Raw genomic sequence first — 20,510 nt, 5'->3', positions numbered from 1 at the left:
GTAAAGCTGGGGTAGTTTATTCAAACTATTGATTGTTTCTTCTACCGGCTATGAGATGCAACATTGAGGGTCAAAAGGGGGTTAAACCTGGCTGGTTAAAATTTAAACTGACATCTTAGAAATGACACCAATGGCTAAGATCTGCGGTAAAACCTACTGATACACTTAGCTATTATGAGCCTCAGTAGCATGTTAATGAAGCTGACATTTTGAGTGTCAGCCCATCTACAGAGCAAAGTTTGCTTTGAGGAAGGAAAAATGCTTTGACGAAGTGCTCGCACTCGAAACGTTGGCTTTGCTAACTCACCATGGTAGTTAATTTACCTTTATATATAGCAAAGTGTGGCCCGCAGCTCAACAACTTCTTTAATAAACTCATACCTTTGTTTAAAAATTACTTATAACTGAGCATTGAGCTTGTATTTGTACTGTTAAATGAGATTCCATCACGCTCATCCAAATCCTTGATACTAGAAAAGGAAAATGACTGCAGGAATCATTACTGCTATTCGAGTAACTGGGGTTTAGCTGTTTTATACTTACAGCCTATTGAGAAGTGTCAGGTTGTTAAACACTCCATCAGGAAGAAACTGGATATTGTTTTTATTCAAAACACTGTCAAATTAAACCGTTTAAGTAAGGGACTCATTGTTAATATGCCATTGTACGGGAAACACCCCATTCAGTAATTAATGATAACGGGTATTTCTTTTCTTTAAAATAATCACTGGTCCGTGTTATAGTAAAACCTAAATCATGCCGTTGGCTTTATCCTAATAAGGATCTCAACAGAGTAATTTTGCCTTGAATTGGAAACGTATTGAATACATTGAATAACGATAATGACGGTCAGTAAATGAAATGTGTTCAACGGTCAGCTAGTTTGCCAATACTGGCAAATGCCGTCTCAAAACAGAATGCACAATGAGAAACGAGTGTAGGAAATACACTAGGGAATGCAACAGAGATCGCACTAACATCGTACAAGGGAATGTACAAGGAAACTCATTGGGGAACGCAAAAGGAAAGGCCTGGAAAGCAAAGAAGAAATACGGGGGAACGGGGGCGTTGTAAGCGATATCTTGATGTACATGCACTTACAGATATAGTAGCATTTTTTGTGAGGCAAACACTTTGCCAGGTAGATATTTTATAGCGTTTTCATATAAATGCCTGTGAAGGGAAACAACCGATTTTGTTATAAAACGGGCCCATTCATTTATATTTTTATTAACAAGACACGTTATTGTGCTAAACCTAGAATTTTTTCCTTTTCAAACCCGTCAATAGAAAAAATATTTCTCATATATGACTAAAGAAAAAAATGCCGTTTGTTCGGCTTTGTTCGACTGTATTGAACCTGTAGTACCTACGTACCAAAAACCAGTTGCTCAGAGCTACCTCACGGTTTGCTCATCGTGAAAAGTTTGGCCTAAATTTTTCAATTTAATCGTTTGTAATCCATGTTAATCTTCTCCATCCTTAACCGTACTCTTTTCTTTATGGTTTACTATTATCTCCTTGGCTCTTTTCTATCTTACTAAAGTACTATTTTCTGGTTTTCTCCATTTTACAGGCAATTTCGTACGTGGCTAAAATAACTCAAAATACCGTGACTGAGCTCCTTTAAGGAATGGACAACCTTATCAGTGCACCAGATAAGCCCTAATCTCCCCTGAAAAATGTGAAGCAGCGGGTGTGGGTAATACAATAATAATCATTGATAACAGTGATTGCAACGCTGCGGTTCACTTACAGCGATCGCAGATTGTTCAGAGAAGAGAATACTGCTTCAGGAAGAAACGTTAAAGCGTTCGAGTCCAAATACCTGGGATGCATTTTATAAGTAAATGCTAATGGAGTAACAATTTCTTGCGATTAGGTAAAGAGATTCATTGTGAAGCACCAAATCTTAAATAAGTTAGAGGGCTGGGTGTGCGTTGTTATAGCCGACTTAAAAATTGCGAGAGAGAAAAACAAATGGATAAGTGATTTCATTAAACAGGAAACGTTAACTGATCTAGCTGTTGATGAGGCAGAGATAACAATTCTAAAGATGAATCAAAGGGATCCTAGATAAACTTCTGGGCATACCATCATGAAAATGAAGGTAATTTTTCAGGTTCGGTCTATGTTTCATTTTTATTACTTTATTATTATTTTATTTTAATATATATGTATACATTTTTTATTTATCTATCGAAAATGCGACGGTACGGTACTGAACAGCCAAGCGACAGAAGTACAAATTGGGACTTACAGCCATTCCAGTTTTCTCACGGTGGCAAACACTCCATCGGGAAGGAATTCAATAGCGTTTGAGGACAATCTCCTTGAAAAAAAAAATTCAACGAGAACTGAAACTATTAATCAAATTAAAGTACTGCACTCGGTAAACTCAGGCCAGGGTTTCTAGGATTTTCTATTGAATAGTTTAACACACACTGCAGTAGGTCGAAGGAATGTGTTGACAGGCAAAATTCAACGTTAGGAATAAATTGTGACTATTGTCAATGTTCCCTTATGGTTGATAGCCTTTGCATACCACCAGAAACTTTTCAACTTGTTTGAATGGGGACACCGAAAGCTATTTCTTCCTTATCTATTAGGCCTTGCAATGTGTCGAGTAGAAGCCTGTTAACTTACATCTCTCGCAGGTTGGTCAGCTTGGAGAAAACTTTATTAGGTAGAAATCTTATAGCATTTGATGATAAACTCCTGTGAACATGTGACATTTATTTTGGTAAGCAAAGCTTTGAAACCTTCCGTAAATGTTCAAGTTATAATAAATCGTTTTGGCGCTAGCAAGCAAAACGTATTTTTACAGTACATTGTACCAATGATCCGATGTCTCACTAGTACTACTTTCGGTAATTACATAATTGCCTTTAAGGAACTTATACAGATTCAGATTCAGATTCTTATTGCTTTGCACTATTTACAAAAAATATAACTTTAACGGTATTTACAGAAATTACATTAATCAAAAGAGAAAAGAAATATAACAATAAATAGCCAAAATGAAATGTGCTCAGTGACCAAAGTAGCATAGGCTTTCGTGTTTGTCACTGACACGTACAAACAATTGACAGGACATATCAATTATATTGATATCAAAAAAGTACAAAAGGAAATAATATATATATATGAACAATAGACGCGTAAAAGGATGGCAGAACGTAGATAAGCTATATACAGAATATAAGCAGGCTACACAAAAGAATAGGATTGATTGTTAATAGGTATAGTTTATGTTGGTCGTAAAAGGAAGTATAAAGCAGTTTTTTAAAGTTTGTTGGAATAGTTTCCCAAAGTTTAGATGAAACAAAAGCGAAAGTGGAGGTCCCATAGTTATTATTTGCTTTTGGCCAATGAAAATTTAATTTGGAAGCAAATCTAGTATTGTGGGTATGTATACCTAAGAAGCTTGATTTAGTTTCATTTCCAAACTAATGAGCCCATAACGTAATGGGTAGAGTTATAAGTGAGTGGGCTTTGAAACCAAAATTTAATTGTTCATTTAACTTTCGTAGATACTATATATTTCAACACAACGACACAGCGGTTGAGTTTTTGGTTGTCTGTTTGAGGACGCAAGAAGTTACTTGACAACTGGTCTTGAATCGTTGGAAACCTGTATAGAGTTTTCACGTGACGTCATCAAACCAGCGCATTGTGAGTTATGGCGGCGCGTGACATATAGTAAGGATCACGTTTGTTAAAAAAATACACATTTATCTCGTGATTTTTAGCTGTTTGAGAAGTTAAAGTGAGAGGAAAATTGTTTATGTAAGTGTTTGTTTGTGAAGTACAGATAATCAGTGGCCTAGATAACTAAAGTAAAGTCCAGATATGTTTACTAATTTTCCGGCCGCCATGTTGATGTACCAAGGACACATTACACTTACAGAAGTCGCAGATCTGTCAGGTTGTCAAACATTTCAGCATACAGGAATGTAATTGCGTTTGAGGACAAATCCCTATGAAAACGCATTGTGCAAATTTTAGTGTCTAAATCGTCTACATGGTTTTCTGTTATCTCTGTAAAGCTTTATACTAGTGTCAAACATTTCTTCGATCCGATCCTATTGTTTTTACCTTTAAAGCTCCTGCTTAAGCCACGCTCATCCAAGTTTACCGAGTGTCTTACCAAAAAGTAGGTCATGTTCTATCTGGAATGGTTGTGGCGCCACTTCGCATGGCAAAACGTGCCGCAAAAATTTCTTTCTTGAAGCTTCGTGTGAAGGTCGTGTCCTAAAAACATTTGCAAACCGCAAAGGCGACGGCAACAAGGGTGCAGAGCAGAATAATGACTCCTTGGCGTTAGCTATGCATGTTTATACATTTTGAAGTCGTCTTCTGCAAATCGAGAGCAACGTGAAATGACAGGTTTCTGAGAATTTTAGGGATGTAAGTCACGAAGACTAAATTTTTAGCATTACTGGAGTAAACACGTTTTTTTTTATGTTCTTTCCAAAGTGACGTCATAAGACAACAATCTCCAAGCGCTCGGTCAACCTGGCAGGATTTCAGGGGCAAAGAACGTCGAAATCCTTAAAGGTGAATAGTCTATTGTTTATACAGTTTCCAAAACCGTAAACTCTCCGAGGGTGATATACACATTTCATTTGCAAGCGCTTTCGTAATTTTCAAATACGTCATATAATAAATGAGTTATCGTATAAACCCTCGCACAATTAGGTACCGCAATTTAGATAAAGGTGTTTTCACTTCAGTGATTCAGAAGTCATCGTTGTCAGATTACACGTACGCAAATAAAACTGAAAAAAGAACAATAAAAGAAACAATGACGGGCGAGATGATTATGATTAGGACATAAAATCGATCAAAATAAATAAAATTCATCAAATCATCCACCCAATTCAGAAATTTAATAAAGATTATTTATCGATTGACGAAATTATGAACTCTCGACACGTCACGCTCGACTCACCTCGACTTTCGACATGTCACGCTCGACTCTCGACATGTTACTCTCGACTCTCGACAATTACCCAGAAAGAAAAAAAGTCTTCAAATTGCACTTTTTGAGGGGATTTTCAAATATCAATCGAGGTGTAATCCTTAAATGTAGGCGCATTCTTTTGATTACCTATATTAATTATTCTTCATTGATTATGAGTTATTGTAGTTTAAAGTGAACATTGTAAAAATTCCTCATCAGAAAATCTCACAGCGACTCCATTACTTTTGGCGCGCAGTTAATAACGTCTACCGGTGATGTTAAATTGGCGCAACAGCAAGAAAGGAAATTTCCTCCCACAATTTTCCATCCAGAGGAACATCGAGGACCACAATCTTAAAAAAACAAGTAGAGTGTCTTATTGGAACCAGAACTTGCTTATGTGATACGACCCAATTCTAACTCACAAGCAAAACAAAACAGTGTTCTCTTACAAGATACCTTACCGTTGAAAATAACTGAGAACTCTTTCATATCAGCTGCATACTTGCCAGTAGCCACACAAGTGTAGTTACCTTCTTGACGCAATCGGATGGTTATATCAGTGTTTGTTGTATTTATTATTACAGTGGAGTTTCTTGTCAGTGCTGTGTACACGGGAGGAGTTCCTTTGGTTGAACACACGGACAGCTCGATGCCCGGCAATGTTCGTGCAACAAGATATGGTAATGTCACCTTGGGATGAACTAGTCAAAAAATATAAAACTTGTTAATTATCAAGTTGAAGTGAAGGAAATAGGTTACTTGAAAAAATAGAAAAAATATTCACTTTTCTATCGAGTTATAGAGGCGCAATTTTGGAGAACGAGAAATGCTGGGGGAACACGAGCGGCGTAGGCGAGTGTTTCCACAGATTTATCTAAAAATGATAAACTGCGTTATATTTCTTCTAGAAAACAGTGCGAGAAAAAGAGGGGATAATGACTGGTTTATTTTGATTGCCAAAAAGTATTTTCCGTTTGCTCGCACTATCACTACGCAATAGCTCTTGATGGTTCTGTGCGTCTATCGGGTTTTAGTATAAATCTACTAGCGTTCTATCACGAATGCCGTTCTCTGATTGGCTACCCTACTCACTATCTATTCTGTGATAGATAGTGAGTAGCGTAGCAGTGTGCGCTTGTCAACAGAATGACGGCCACTTCTTGGCGTTTTCGAGGTGTCTGTGAAGAGTGTTTAGATAAAGTTTTCAACGACTAGTAGATTTATACTAAAACAATTAGATTATTCGCTCTCGATTTCTATGCGTCATAGTTGACTCGGGCTGCGCGCTCGTCAACTATCGCGCGATGGAAATCTCGAGCTCATAATCTAATTGTCAAATAGACAAGTAGGGATTTTAGCATGCGTTCTCCGTACAGGATCTTTTCTAAAAAACAAATTGTCGTAGAAGAAAAATTGATTACTGTACAACTGTAACTGTAAGTTACAACTGGGTTGACAAGTCAAAATTTATTTTCAAGTTTGATTAGTTCACCTATTAAAATGTATGGAATGCACTGAACTGCTTGGGCCCTGTTTAAATGTAAATGTACACGTACAGTAAACACATAATAAACTCAATTTAGTCTGCCTGCTGCATCAAGATTTGCTACCAGTTATGAAACCATTAATACTATCTCCTTAGCAGAAATCGAACGATATACTTGCAGTAACTCGCAATTATGCTGGTTTGCTCTTCCAGGTTTCCATTAGCTTCAATCTCCTTACCTTTTTTTTTTTTAATCGCGATCAAGTGTTTGGTCTTGCTCTTGTCTCAGGGTTGAACTGAAACAACTTCCCTGTTGCCTTATATATACTGTGAAAGACCTGAAGCACTCACTATACGTACCGAAAGGGACTGTAGTGAAAAATATTGAAAATCCTCTAAGTTGTACAATGTCGTCTGAATGAAATGTTAACACCGCTTGGTCTCCGGTTACTTCAATGCTCTCCCCAGTCTTTTCGCCACAGTAAACGTCAAATGTGTGACTTCCGCCATCGGTAATTTTTAAATAGTCATAGCTATGGGAAAAACACAAACACATTTTTTTTTTTACACACATTGAACATAAAGTGTTAATCTACTGTAGCTTGGAACTAGTTTGGAAATGAACTACTTGCCCATTTGATATACCAGTGTTATATTAAATACATGTAAATAGCCCTGTTTTAGCTTGATTGCACGCTTAAAGAAATATTGACTACTACAGACACGAGATCTATTCAACGTCTCCGGCTACAGAATTCCAATTCTTGTAGGAAAGGTTCAGAGCCACTTTAAACATTCGACTCAAAAATAAAGGCAATCATATGAATGCGAGTGCAGTTACGTATGATGTTTGAAAATTCTCTCAAAATTGCACGAGCCTTTAGGGAGTAAAATTTGAAAAGATTTTCAAATACCACGAGTAGTGTAAATCCTTTATCTATATTTGCTTGAGCTTTCCTAAGATTGCTCGTGTATTATACGACTGAGAAAATTTGGAATATGTGAGCGTTAATTTGCACTGCAGTACAAATTTAAAAAACAAATTAACCATAACTTGATCTGCTCTCTTCCAATCACAATGAAAAAGTAGTTGAATTCCAAAATTGATAACTACAAATCGATGATCAAAATTGGGGTCAACGGAGTTGTTTTTGAGTTACCAGCACGAAATTCATAATGAAGGGTGTTTTAACCGGAATATGTTGTTAAAAAGTTACCTTGACTTTTTAACTAGTAGTTATCATATCTCTTGGCGCCAATTTACCATGCTTGTTGGCATTATAATAATAATAATAATAATAATAATAATAATAATAATAATAATAATAATTTCTTGGCTTCCCTAGGCAACTTGTTGTTGCCCGGAGCCAATGACGAAACCAGCTTCAATATCATCAATAGCTGTGCGAATCTTTAATAATAATAATAATAATAATAACAATAACAATAACAATAACAATAACAATAACAATAACAATAACAATAACAATAACAATAACAATAACAATAACAATAACAATAACAATAACAATAACAATAACAATAACAATAACAATAACAATAACAATAGCAATAACAATAACAATAACAATAACTTGATCTGCAATAACAATAATAATAATAATAATAATAATATTTAGACAGGGGGCGATCTCACATAAAGTGGTTTTCAGAACGGCCCTGTGGAAAATATTATAAAAACGTAAAAGCTATACAAAACAATGCTACTCAAACGTAAAAGATACGATGTACATAAAATATGATAAAATTAAGGCCTGCGTTACTATGGGACATTCGCTCTCTTTATTAGCCAATCACAGTGTTATATTTTACATGCCTTAGTCGTATATCAAAAACGCTACAAAATACCTGATTTTATGTCATTAAAGATGTGTCTATTATTCATCGTGGTGTAGGATAGGACAGATGAATTTTACTCGTTTGGCTCACGATGGAGTCACAGGCGATCTGATGAAGACTAGCAGTAGAGCAGTCGAAACGTCGCGATCAACATCTTCAAACCGTCTTCTACTCCCATAAAAAATACTTACTTGCAGTCCCCACGTTCTTCTTCCTCTAAGATAAACTCATCAAATGAAATGTTCAGCGCCATGCCTTGTGCGATAGGAATAGAATAAACACAGTGCAAATCACTTGGGTAATTGTTTGGATATCCGGGACTTTTTAGAGAGTTGTTCACCACAGAACCACATCCTGTAAGAGGAAAAAAAATATTCATGCTTTGAATCTGTCTTGCTTGCGAGAACATTGGTCAAATTATTATTTTATATCTTTATAAATCAAAGAAATCAACGAAGGACTAAATGAAAAGCATGTGTTGTTGGCATACTTGCTCGTCACATAAGGTTATTTAATTTGATTTCTTTAGAAAACGTTTAACCGTATATGTCCGGCTGACTGTAAAAAGAAAGATTCATATCTCGAAATTTCCGTATAAGTTGAGATATGAGAAATTTCAAGAAAGTTAAAAGAAATAATGTTTCATACCGTGCTGTAAAGCAAAAGAGCTATCCTGCTTCCTCCACGTAAACAACAGAACGAGTAGAACGAAAAAGAACTTCAAGTTGCAGGGGAACTTGTCCTTCATCGTCCTTTCATAAGGATATATTCTTCCTGCAAAGGTAAAGGTTGATAAGGAGAAGGAAAGAGTTTTGTTGTGAAAAATGCCCATTTAAACTACTCAAGGATAAGATAATGAAATGTTCTTACAATTTGCTACAAAGTAGATTGAAGTTGCAACTTTGATGGGAGGTCTTTTCAGGCACAAAATATATTGCAATGATTTTCTTCAGCTCAGTGACCATTCGTCACTTAAGCTAACTACAATAGCTTATGACATGACGTAATATGGAAAAACAAGGAGTTTAATATCGAGGAACAATTTAAAACAAATTTCTTTTTAAAGGCGTTTTATTGAGTTTCAGAACAAAACATCTGCCCTTTTTTGAGTTTCTCATCACTGGTCAGACACGTATTATGAGACTCCTTTTAGACAAACTACCTCCCATGTGGTTCGTTAATTCGTCCTTTCCTGACCATGTTGTTGTCAAATATTCCACAGCAGATGTTATTAAAAAAGAGATTTTGTCATATTTTATCTAGTATGACTGATTCTAAAATTATAGGAACTGCAAGGATCAAATTCAAAATTCTCTGAAATACGTAAATGATCATTATTTTCTCGGGCATATAAAACATAAGTTAACCTTTAAAGCATTGATTGTATGGTGGCCATCGCTGTGGGACAAATCTTTCATGAAATTTAATTATTTTAGGAATAGGCCTTCTCCGGTACACGATTGAAAACTAGATAAACACAGATCTAAACTGAAAAGTAATCACTTTTTGGCTGTTAAATTGGGTAGATCTTAGTAAGTAAAGAGCGACTAGGCATAAAATACTACTTTACTAGCTCCTGCAGCTTTGAGTAAAAACTAGTTTTACTGAAGATGAAGAGGAAATTTTCAAACCTTCTGCCTGCTTTATGTTGAGACAATGATGTACTCTTGCATCCGTACCCTTTGTCACGGTTTCTAGAGATCATTTAGTGAATTCAGTCGCACTCCCACTAAACTACATCTCGTCAATCATGTAGTAATAGCATTTCTAACTGTGGAGTAGTTTTTCAAAACTTCCATAGTTTCCATTTAAATGAATTTTTTGTTTAAATTTCTCCAATTCACAGAAGTGTGATGAAAAATATAATCCCCGAATCCTTTGTGGTATTGGCAACAAAAAACGTGTTCATCATTTTAGCAAAGATCTGAAAAAAGTCTATTGGTTTCTTGAATACGATAGGAACTAGTGACGAAAAGAAGACCCCATAAGCTTTTGGCTCTCAACGTTTCGTTGACATTTCACACCTTGTGAATGCGGGAGACGAGAAGACAGTGATTTTATCAACCAAGGAACACAAAAGATCCTAAGTGCTTCTCAGGTTCTTGACATTTGTTGTTGAAGTAGTAAGGCCAAGATTTGTTTTTCGCTTTTACCGCACCTAAATAATTTGAAAAAAGTTGATTAGATCAGAGGTCCTGCCAACTGTTGTGATTTGCGAATGGTTTGATGTCGCCAGATTGTTGGCCGCGTTTGGGGACTGTAAAATAACTAATCGTATTTTTTTTTGGATCAGTTTCTAGTTACGCTTCGGGCAGCATATCAGGTTTGTTTAGATGGCTACTCAGGCTAGACTACGTCTTGCCAAGATATGAACCATAAAGGAGAAACGAGCATATGGAAAATGTGTTGATAGGAATTCAACAAGACCCCTCCCCTCGAGACTCAACCTCGCCAAAGTAGCCTTTTTACGCACAAAAAAAGACTCTACTGGATTCTCCCCCATGGCTGGACTTATTATACCGAAGTATTGAAACATTTGGTCTCAAAAGCTGTCAAGAGCTCGAACTAAAATCTCATAACGAAAAAAGAATTATTACGTTAACCGTAGCTAAGTGTCTGGTTTGAATGAATAAATTATTTTCAAAGTACGTGATGTTGTCCATTGGTAAAATTTGGAGTAAGACTTTTATCTGCAATCATCGAACAAACTCGGCTATAAGCTATTTACAGCTGTTTCGACAAATTTTGGCGTAAAAGCCTACGCGACAATCCTGACTGTTATTATGTGCAGTATTAGTTTGGCGTTCGCTTTTGAGGTTCACGGTGTTTCACCTAGAAGGAAGGACGAAGCATGAATATACGTGCTGTGCTGTTTCCTTCTATCACGCTGAAACACCTTGAGCTTCAGTCAAGCAAACGTAAACCACCATTACCCACAATACCTTTTGATACTGCCGAGTCCGCTTTTGCGCTTTTGTAGGACAATGGTTGTGTGCTGTGTATTGTATCTTACCACAGCTATTCCTCGTCAAAGAATGCTCTCGACCGGAAGGAAACTCCCGGATAAAAGTCACAAAATTGTTTAAATTTGCAGTTTGGTATCGCTTTAGCTATCGAATTTACATTAACCAATGCTAAAATACCCATTTCCGAGTTACCTTGTGCCTCTGTTTCATAACGAGTCCGCGTGTTAAACCTTTCATATGAAAATGAGTTTGATTTGCATGAAAATGAACCTCTGCGTGGAACTCATTTGCATATGAACGATTTTGCACGGAGACTCGTTTTGACAAAGAGGCAAAAGACAACTCGGAAATGGCCAGTAGGCCACTTTCGATCTATTCAAATTTAGCTTGATAGCCTAGAGGACACACACAAAAGAAATGAATAAACATGGTCATTCAATTTCCTTTGTTTGTGTCCTCTAAGCCTCACCGCCAAGCTGAATTTTAATACATCGAAAACGGTCTATATTGATCCGGTGCTTTTCAGGCTATTCGTACCAGTCCCTTACTAAGCAAGTGTAAATAAGAGCTTTGCATCTCATTTCAGCCCAGTTTGCTTTAGAATCATTCGCTTCGTAACCGCACGTGTTGTACCCTATGCCAGATGATGAAGTTCTCGTCCCTTCTGCTTGCACTGTTCCTGATTCATTCAACTGAACTAAACGCGTACAGCAGGTCCATTTTATGGACACCCACTGGAACAACAAAACTTTTTATTGTGATTTGTTGCTTTCAGTCGTTTACAAGCTTGATTTCTGCGCACTATTGTCCCTTACCACCGAAACAGGTAGATTGTTTTTTTTTCGGAGACGCGCGAAATAGTTGCCGCTGTCGAGAAACGTATTTGAATTAAGCCCACGTGGTCTATAACTGACGCCAAATAGGTAAGCGCACGTGATCACATCCCTTCACGTTCCTGAGGCAAGCCAGAAAACACCTGGCGATGGCGGGTTTTTCCGTAAGTACAAATGGAAGGTCTTTTATCCATGGACGATTACCTACGAGGTTTCATAATCGATTTTTGCTGAAGGGGAAATCCAGCATGGGGGTATTTTGGAGGGCAGTTCAAGGAAGTTGCCGATCGATACAGAGTACCGAGTCCGTGCTTTTCAAAATTAAACACTTCTAATTTATGCCGTAAGATTTGCATAAGTTCATCGCAAGTCGCCACCTCGTTCTCGTCGGTCGCTGTTACTTCACATCTATCTTCGGGAAAAGAAATGTTATGAAAAAAACTTTTTTCTGTATCATGTTGTGCTAACAACGGAAGCGAAAGTAGAAGCACGAGGGAAGAACTGAGCTACCCAACGCGCGAGGGAATGTACTCACGTGCGTTTGCCTTTTTATTTGACAGCTTCAAGCGACGTGACTCAAAACATTTTTTTTGTCGCTAACGGCAACTGTTTCGTGCGTCACCGAAAAAACAGTCTACCTGTTTCAATAGTGTTTTCGTTTTGCCTGGCTTTTATGCATGGTTTCCCTTCCCGTACTCCCTTTAAGCATTTTCACGCTTTTATTGTGAAGTTGCAGAACTGTTCATTATTTTATGCGTACTTTGCCTTACAAGCGCCGGCTTTGTGCAGTGCTTTTCCTAAACCTATTTTAGAAACCCACACAAGGGATGGCAGCCTGAGCGTCAGTAATCCGACTAGGGCATTTGACACCCTTTCAGGCTAACATGGGAAGAAGGAAACGATGCAAATGCATGTGCATAATAACATAGGTCCAAGGTAATTGCACAAGTTACAAGAACATAGGGGTATGAACCAAAAGCAAAACAAAGGAAGCATATAATTGAATAGTATGCTATTCTTGGTTTGCAACCAATCGCGAGAGATTAAATTGACAAAGATTTGGCAGCCATATTTGATAAATCAAACCATGGTTAGTAGAGGGGGAACTGTTATGAAACCTGACAAACTAAGTTTTCCGTTGTTTGTTTTCGTTTTCATTCTTGGCCTTGACCATGTACAGAACACAGCCGGTTTACCGCTGACTGAAGAACTAACCAATAGAGACTTTTTCCGTTACGTAATTCATGCATAGTGTATGAGCGCAAAACAAAAGATTGTGCACGGTCGTGGACCTTCCAACATAAATCTTGTCATTTTTGTTTGCTCCTTTGATGTCTACCGGGCTTCATAACCATTCCCCTCTATTAACTGTGACCAAACGAAAAACTGCCATGGCGCGGTGACGTCACTTAAAACCAAGAATTGACATGGACAAAAAATGTACCAAAATTAATTAATTCCAGGCCTCAACGTTGCTTTTCCTCATTTGGCTGACCATGATCAGAAAGCATTATATCAGTCTACTGTACTCGTACCAAACATTTGCAAATGAATCAACCCTGATAACTGCATATACGTCTTTATTATAACTATTGTGACTCTGTTTGTTTTTTTCTTTCAATGCTGAATGAATTTTGCCTTAATTTAGTTTCTGAGTGTATACTAAGTCAGTACACTGAATATTGGAGGGTAAATCAAACCAATGCATCTACGAGGCAGCGTTTAGTTTTTTGGCCTTTTTTGCGAATCCAGCAACACAAACTGCCAATAAGGTCTAGTTTAAAATAATCATCATAAAAAGTTGCTTGCAGTATTAAATTAAAAGAATAGTTTCTTTTCAGGAATAACGAACAATGTTAACACAAAAGTGACAAAAAAAGAATGTAAACCAAAAGAAGATAAGGAACAGAAAAAAAGTCCTCTGCATAGGCCTCTTAGAGAAAACACTTTCCAAAATCTATTATTAGTTCTCTCTCGTCGGCGCCTGATTTATCGGAGCACCGTAACCATAGGAACAGAACCACATGCATGCTAAGAAATAGAAAATCACGCATCTCAATTTTTCAATGGTCAATAGGGCTGGCGAGCAACATAGCGGTCGTACTCCAGGCAATAGGTCGACCGGGAGGCATGCAGCCTTGGTTTACTGCGTACATCTTTGATATTGGACATCCATGATATGGTCAACAGTTTAATTGACCAATTAGCTCAGTACAGTCTTTACCGCACTTGCTTGAAGTATCTGACCAGAAGATTTACACTATAGTGAATTACTAAATTGCGGTAAGCGACTCTGATTTAGAAACTGCCGCCGTGTTTTCTGCTTCGGCGAGTTGCAAAGTCTTCCTGATTTGAAACCATGCCTTGAGAAATTTCGCTCGCCTCTAAACAATACCACTTGAGTTGCTTTGTCAAAGTTGTTGTAAACTGTAATTGTAAACAAATAGTTTTGTGTCGGTTTTACGCCGATAACCTCACGTCTAGAAATAATCAACCACATTTTTAATAAGATTACTGCCAAGGCGAGTTTTGAAGTTTTCTTTGTGTTAGTAGGGACAGCCACTTCGTAGACTGCTAAAATTTCTTCTTCTTTTAGGGTTGGAATTCCAAACCAAGAAAGGATTTGCTTTTTGACCCTCGCACGTGGTGATTTGCACAGTGTTTACGACGTATGGAGATTTCCTCGTTTTATTAGTTCAATATATTCGGTGTGGTGAAATGCATATTGGCGAATTTCTTTAAAGGTTATTGTGTCGAGTAAATGACTAGTATCTTATGAGAGCTCCCCTTTTAGGCTTGGCTAAATCCAAACATGAGATAAATAACGTCACGTAATTAATTTTATTCCAAGAGGACCACGCGGTCATGGGCAGCTTCTATTGATTGGCATCGTGGAGTTTTCTGACGAAAAAAAGAAACAAATGAAAAAATGTTTTTATCAATATTTTTATTTTGATAATGAATTGATGTGCTTTATTAACGGTTCGCCTAGATCTGCTCTAAAGTATGTTTTCATTTTAACGATTAAGAGCGGTGAAAACGAATATTTTTGATCCAAGTTTTTGAAACGTTTTCGTACTTTTGCGAATTTTAGTTTACTCATTCCCGTGTAGGAAAAATAGCTACACAGTTTTTTCTCAGCGGTATTAATGTTTCAGTTTTACATGTACAATTTTTTCCTGGAGTTCAGTTCCAACCGATATTCTTATACTTGAGATAAAAAGATATTTTCACAGCAGTTGTATTAGCTCGACGTGAAGTTTGATGACGATCTCTGGATTTCAAAGAATTTTAAAGATTTTTCACGTAGTCGAAAATATATGTTGGGTTAAATTAGGAATGGATGCAAATTACACCGCACTTTTTGTTAACAATTTCTATGTGTATTTTATAAGACGTCAATCATTTGTATATCAACAACGGCTTGTTTTCAGGCAAAAGGGACCAAGTTTAACTTAGCAATGGTTTTTCGTCTGTTTTTCATATCTATATTGAACTCACAGAAATTCATTGTGTCGCCTCCACTTTGCAGGAAAGCAAATCTCTGTTTGTATCTGTTTGTTACAATGTTTCTTGTCTTGACAATTTTCGTCCTGCACGGCAAACTTTGCGTAACCGTCTTCTTGTTCAGCTTCCTCAAAAGAGACATCGATAGCGCCACTGTCTTTTACGGTACCCATAACTGTTGTTGTATCCATTTGTCCCGATTGCAGTTGGTTATCATCAATACAAGTTCCAGTTAAACCGTAAATTTCACTTTGCAAATCATTGAGGGGCAAAAGCAAAGTCAGGCAGCAGGAAAAAGAGCAATGCGGATTTTTCCACCATTCCTTAAGGTAGCCATACAATATCACAACGTATTGAACTGCAAACAATCAAAGAAAAAGAACAAACAAATACGTTTTCACACAACAGGAGGCAAAATTTACTTCACGATATGAATTTGACACGATTGTATAGCGCAGTGACGGCTGATAAACAGCTTGGCATGATAATGGTCAGGAAAGGCACATTTTATGAGGGAACGTCTCGTGTCATAAATTAGATATAAGAGCGATAGGTGGCGATATGAAGAAACGATAGCCCCTATGAAAGAACAATGTGAACGATAGCAAACTCTGTTCTGGGCGTATACTTGGCCGTTAATCATCTTTGGTCAAATGCAAAGATTGTTTATGGCATTATTTGTTAAATAATGATGCATAATTACTATAGGCATTGATTATCTATTGCATGCCACAAAATGAAAGTGTTTTCATACCAATAAGAAGGCCAATAACCGAAGCGTTCGCACCAACCACCAAAAGTTTGAATAAGACTGTGTCGACGTACGCTTCACCTGTATTCGGTATGCCCTCTGCTGGGATTCTACTGATAGCTCCAACAGCTAAGTTGACAATAGTAACGGCAAGAGATGTAGACATCAATCTGTTGTCGAATGCGTCTTGCATTGGACGCATCCAGGAGAAAAGCATTCCATACATCCCGGCGATAACCAGCGTTAAGCCAATGTATGATCTACTTTCTTGTCCCACCAGAATCATGGCGGAGGTTAAGATCACTTTACGAGACATTTCGACAAGTTCCCAATACCACGAACGCGGTTTATAGTTTTCAAAGAGAAAACGCAAGCCTGTTATCATTTCCGTGTCGCACGGAGCTGTGCGAGCGCCTGTTGTAGAGAACATTATCCTTCCTTGTCTCCAAAGGGCGATGAATGAGGCAGCAGGAAGGGCAATGATGTATGCAACAGTTATGTACGCCCCGATTAGCAAATAGTGGTAGTTTGGAACTTGGCATTGAGTGCTGTAATCTGCTTTCAGGTACTTGCGACAGATCTCTTCATTTTCATCTCGGCAAAGTTCTTGACAAGCAAGAGGCAGTACAGCGGCTGTCTTGGAACAAGTGCTCAGGTACATCACGTACAGGGAAAAGAATAAATACCTGTACATAAGTTCTTTTGTCTGTTTGAGTCTTTTTGACCTCTCTTCATCCTCTAGGCTTTGGCGTTTAGAGATTATTGCTTTATATACTCCGTACGAGAGACCAGAAAGACCAATGACAACAGAATTCACGGCCATTAATGCAAATAAGCTTCCAAATGCATCGACCTGCAGTCCTTTAAAGAAGCACTGAATGGGTGCAAGCTGAAGTACGTTCAACTGTAATACTCCTGAATACTTAACGATAACCTCCAGGGAATCTGGCCATTTTATGTACGAAAATATTTCAAGGAGACCATTCACGACTTGGTAAAAGCCAATCACGATCTTCAGTTTGGAAAAAAATCTGTCTATCACATGTTCCTTGGCCTTCTTATCTTTTTGTTTCTTACTCGAGGCCAATACGGCAATTATTATCAATACAATGACCGTAACGATCGACAACTGTGCCGCAATCCACTTCTTTGATGGACATTTTGCGCAGATCTGTAACTGCTTGTAATATCCTGCGCTACACACAGCACAGAGTGGACCTTCGTACCCAGTCTTGCATGGAGAATCTAAACCACCTTTACAGGAATCTTCAACTGGGCATTGGTAAGGCATTGGTATCTGATAAGGGTATTTTACACTGAAAGGATCCAATGCTGGTGAAGATGACAACATATTTGCAATAAAGAATCTGTAACGCTCTTTATGTGACTCATTTCGCCACTGCCACCAGTGACCAGATTTCAGAGAAGCCCAATCATCTTTGCATTCCAGTCCTCCTTGTCCACATTTGTAACATTTATCGAACATATTCGTTCTATAAAATCCTTGCAAGCATCGGCAAGCACGGTATCCGGCGAAGATGTCCGTTTCTGTTCCTGTGGACGGTTTAAAAAGAAACCTTGTGAGTGCCTAGCTATGTTCACACTGGACCCGTGAAAATGGAACAGCTCCGAGACCAGACAGATTTGCTTTCTTGGGAGTGGTTTTACACGCGAGACCGGTCTGGTACAGTTCTGCTACGGATCAACGTTATCGTTTCAGTTGTCACTAGTATACCAGGTTATGTTTGCAGAATGCAAACATGACATCTTTTTAATCGGGCAGCATGTAAATTAAACTGTGTAGGCGGCCCCGTGCCGGGCTGGTGCACTAAACTTGAGCTTGCTTTAATGCAGGTCTGTTTTGAAAGGTCTCAAAAATCGGATAGGATCGACACCGGGATCCATGGTCCAATTTTAAAAAAGTCCCATCCGGTCTTGGTTTTGACCTGATCCATTTTAATAATTCCCACGGGAACAACATTTGAAAGGTTCTACCCTCGCACTTTTGGTAAAGCAAATCTCTCACACTAAATGGATTTTGGGCTATTCAGGCAATTTCTTAAGGACCTCATAACGGCGAGGTGGGGTTCCCCGAAATAAATTAAATACTGACAGGCTACATCTGACACGTGAACAAGCGAATGAAACGTGCATCACTATACGTTACCTAGTGGACAAGACTTGCAATCTTGTGGTCGGGTCCCTGGAGTTTCTTCATATGCAACAAACGAACCATTTGGACACTTCTTACAGTTTGTGGCCACGTAACCGACATCATCCGAGTAAAATCCTCCTGAAAAATATACCCAAAGCAGTCCACATTTCTAAGCAGGGATAAAGATGGCGGTAATTATATGGCAAGCTTCCTACAGTTATTGGGTTATAGGATTTGGATCCCCAGCCTAATTTGTGGAAGCCCACTGATATAAAGAAATTTGAGGAAAATATTAAATTGCTTTTTTGTAGATGAATTGAGCAGTGTTTACTAAAGATTAATGCCATAGGAGCCTATAGTAGACTAAAACTATCAAGTCAAAACTGGCTGTTAATTAATATCAAAATTGTTGCTTTTATTGCCATCATGAGAATGTAATAAGGATCAAGCTTCTCTCAGTGTATTTATAACTAAGCCCACGTTTGCTCTCCACCAAAAGAAATCGTTTTTTTTTAATATTATCCTCAGCACGACGAGAACACTATAACTTCTGATTCTCCCCTGCATCTTAAATATCCACTTTTAGCTTTCTATCTGAGAAATCCTTCTACAGAAAGGTAATGTGCTAACAACGTATTAAAAAACCTTACAGAACACCTGTATGCGTATTGAGGAAATGCTGAAATTGCTGTGATTTTGTCTCTTCAGCTGGTTACTTAGCGCTATTTTACCCGCAGAAATAAGCCTGCATCAACAGCACCTGTAATATACCTGGAGGGCACTGTATACATCCCTCAGCTCCCTTCGAGGAAAAGTTCGAGAATGTTCCCACGGGACACGGCAGGAATGTGTAAGAAAAAGTGAAACTGTCTCGTATACCACTAAATCCTGCCGCCACGAGAGCGGGTTTCAAAAATGGGGCTTCTTTCCAATGGACTATGATCGCTTCCTTATTGGAATTTAAAGGATTTCTAGGGGACAAAAATAGATATTCTTAGTTTATAAAATGAAGCAAAATGAAATGACGTAAAATAGATGTTGCTCTCAATGGGTGTATTCATGCACAATTCTTGACACCGTTGATTAATTATACTCAGGGTAATATCAAGTGAAATATCTTTAGAAGTAACTTATTCATAGAAGTAAAAGAGCAGGACAAAACATTGCAACACTTAATTGAGCTGGAGATGACGATACATATGCCATTTGTAATTTTGGGGGGTGAGAACATGAAGCTGAAAGAATTTTTTTTGAAGGTCACACCTCAGGGAATCTGTTTTTCTTAATTTTTTTTTATTTTGGACAAATGTTATTCAAAAAGGAGTGAATTTAATGGCCTCCTAATCAGTCCTAGATAACGTTCTCAAGTAACATTCTCAAAACTATTGTGGCAAAGGGAAAAATTTGTTGAATATACATCTATTGATAAAAGATCTGTTATTGAAAATTACTAACAGATATATTGTTAGAGGTCTGTAGCCAAGAGATTCAAATTTGAGTGTTCTAACCGTTCTGTTCTTGATCACCCTGAAAAAACAATATTTTCGCGTTCAAATCATCATAGACGAAAGGCCAAAGGCACAAGACGTTTTAGTGGGGCACATTGGAATATGTATGTTTTGTCTTACGAGCCATATACAAGTTTCAGGACCATAACTTAAATTGCTTTTGAGTGAAGAGGAGAGCCCTTCCCATCTCCACCCAATTTAAAAAATCGTGTCAATGTCCTGCATACTCCATAAAGGGAGCTTTCATGATACGCGTTTGCCTAAGTCCGTGTAAACTGGTTTTTCGGGGTGTGTGCTTGTTCCGCCTGTAGAGATTAAGGGTGGTAAAGCTCACATCCATGTGCGATCTCGGATCGGTGGACGGCCCTTCAATGTAGCCTTCTAGCACGCTCTCTGTCGTAATTTGAAGAAATCCTTCCCTCTACGCGCGACGCAGAGCCGCGGCTTGCAACGGGGGTGATCGCACTTTTTTCAT

At 38.0% G+C, this 20,510-nt stretch overlaps 3 protein-coding genes across 3 annotated transcripts; all 3 read right to left on the bottom strand.

Moving 5' to 3' along the window:
- Positions 1-1,582: 1,582 nt before the first annotated feature.
- On the bottom strand, positions 1,583-6,292 carry LOC110046884 (uncharacterized). The gene is made up of 5 exons (XM_089278293.1): positions 6,289-6,292; positions 5,365-5,670; positions 2,838-2,934; positions 2,261-2,332; positions 1,583-1,828 (listed from the first exon to the last, which is right to left on the bottom strand). The coding sequence occupies exons 1-5, from the start codon at positions 6,290-6,292 to the stop codon at positions 1,753-1,755; spliced, it is 555 nt and encodes a 184-aa protein (XP_089134419.1). The 3' UTR covers positions 1,583-1,752.
- Positions 6,293-6,695: 403 nt separating this feature from the next.
- On the bottom strand, positions 6,696-8,724 carry LOC110046882 (CUB and peptidase domain-containing protein 2-like). Its single transcript, XM_020752597.2, has 2 exons — positions 8,507-8,724; positions 6,696-6,988 (listed from the first exon to the last, which is right to left on the bottom strand). Exons 1-2 carry the CDS (start codon positions 8,722-8,724, stop codon positions 6,706-6,708), a joined length of 501 nt encoding a protein of 166 aa, XP_020608256.2. The 3' UTR covers positions 6,696-6,705.
- Positions 8,725-11,663: 2,939 nt separating this feature from the next.
- LOC149116318 (uncharacterized) lies at positions 11,664-20,059 on the bottom strand (the record flags this gene model as incomplete). Its single annotated transcript, XM_089278290.1, has 7 exons — positions 11,664-11,676; positions 12,097-12,148; positions 15,680-15,979; positions 16,376-17,926; positions 18,540-18,665; positions 19,299-19,498; positions 19,983-20,059. Coding segments are annotated over 7 exons (2,319 nt in total), but the record flags the coding sequence as incomplete, so codon positions are not given.
- Positions 20,060-20,510: the final 451 nt, after the last annotated feature.

The sequence above is a fragment of the Orbicella faveolata genome, unplaced genomic scaffold, assembly GCF_042242905.1.
Source record: "Orbicella faveolata isolate gen_17 unplaced genomic scaffold, um_ofav_v1 contig_12, whole genome shotgun sequence".
In the NCBI taxonomy this organism is placed as follows: Eukaryota; Metazoa; Cnidaria; class Anthozoa; order Scleractinia; family Merulinidae; genus Orbicella; species Orbicella faveolata.
Note: the sequence above shows the minus strand (reverse complement) of the source record. Positions and strands in the feature narration are given on the sequence as shown.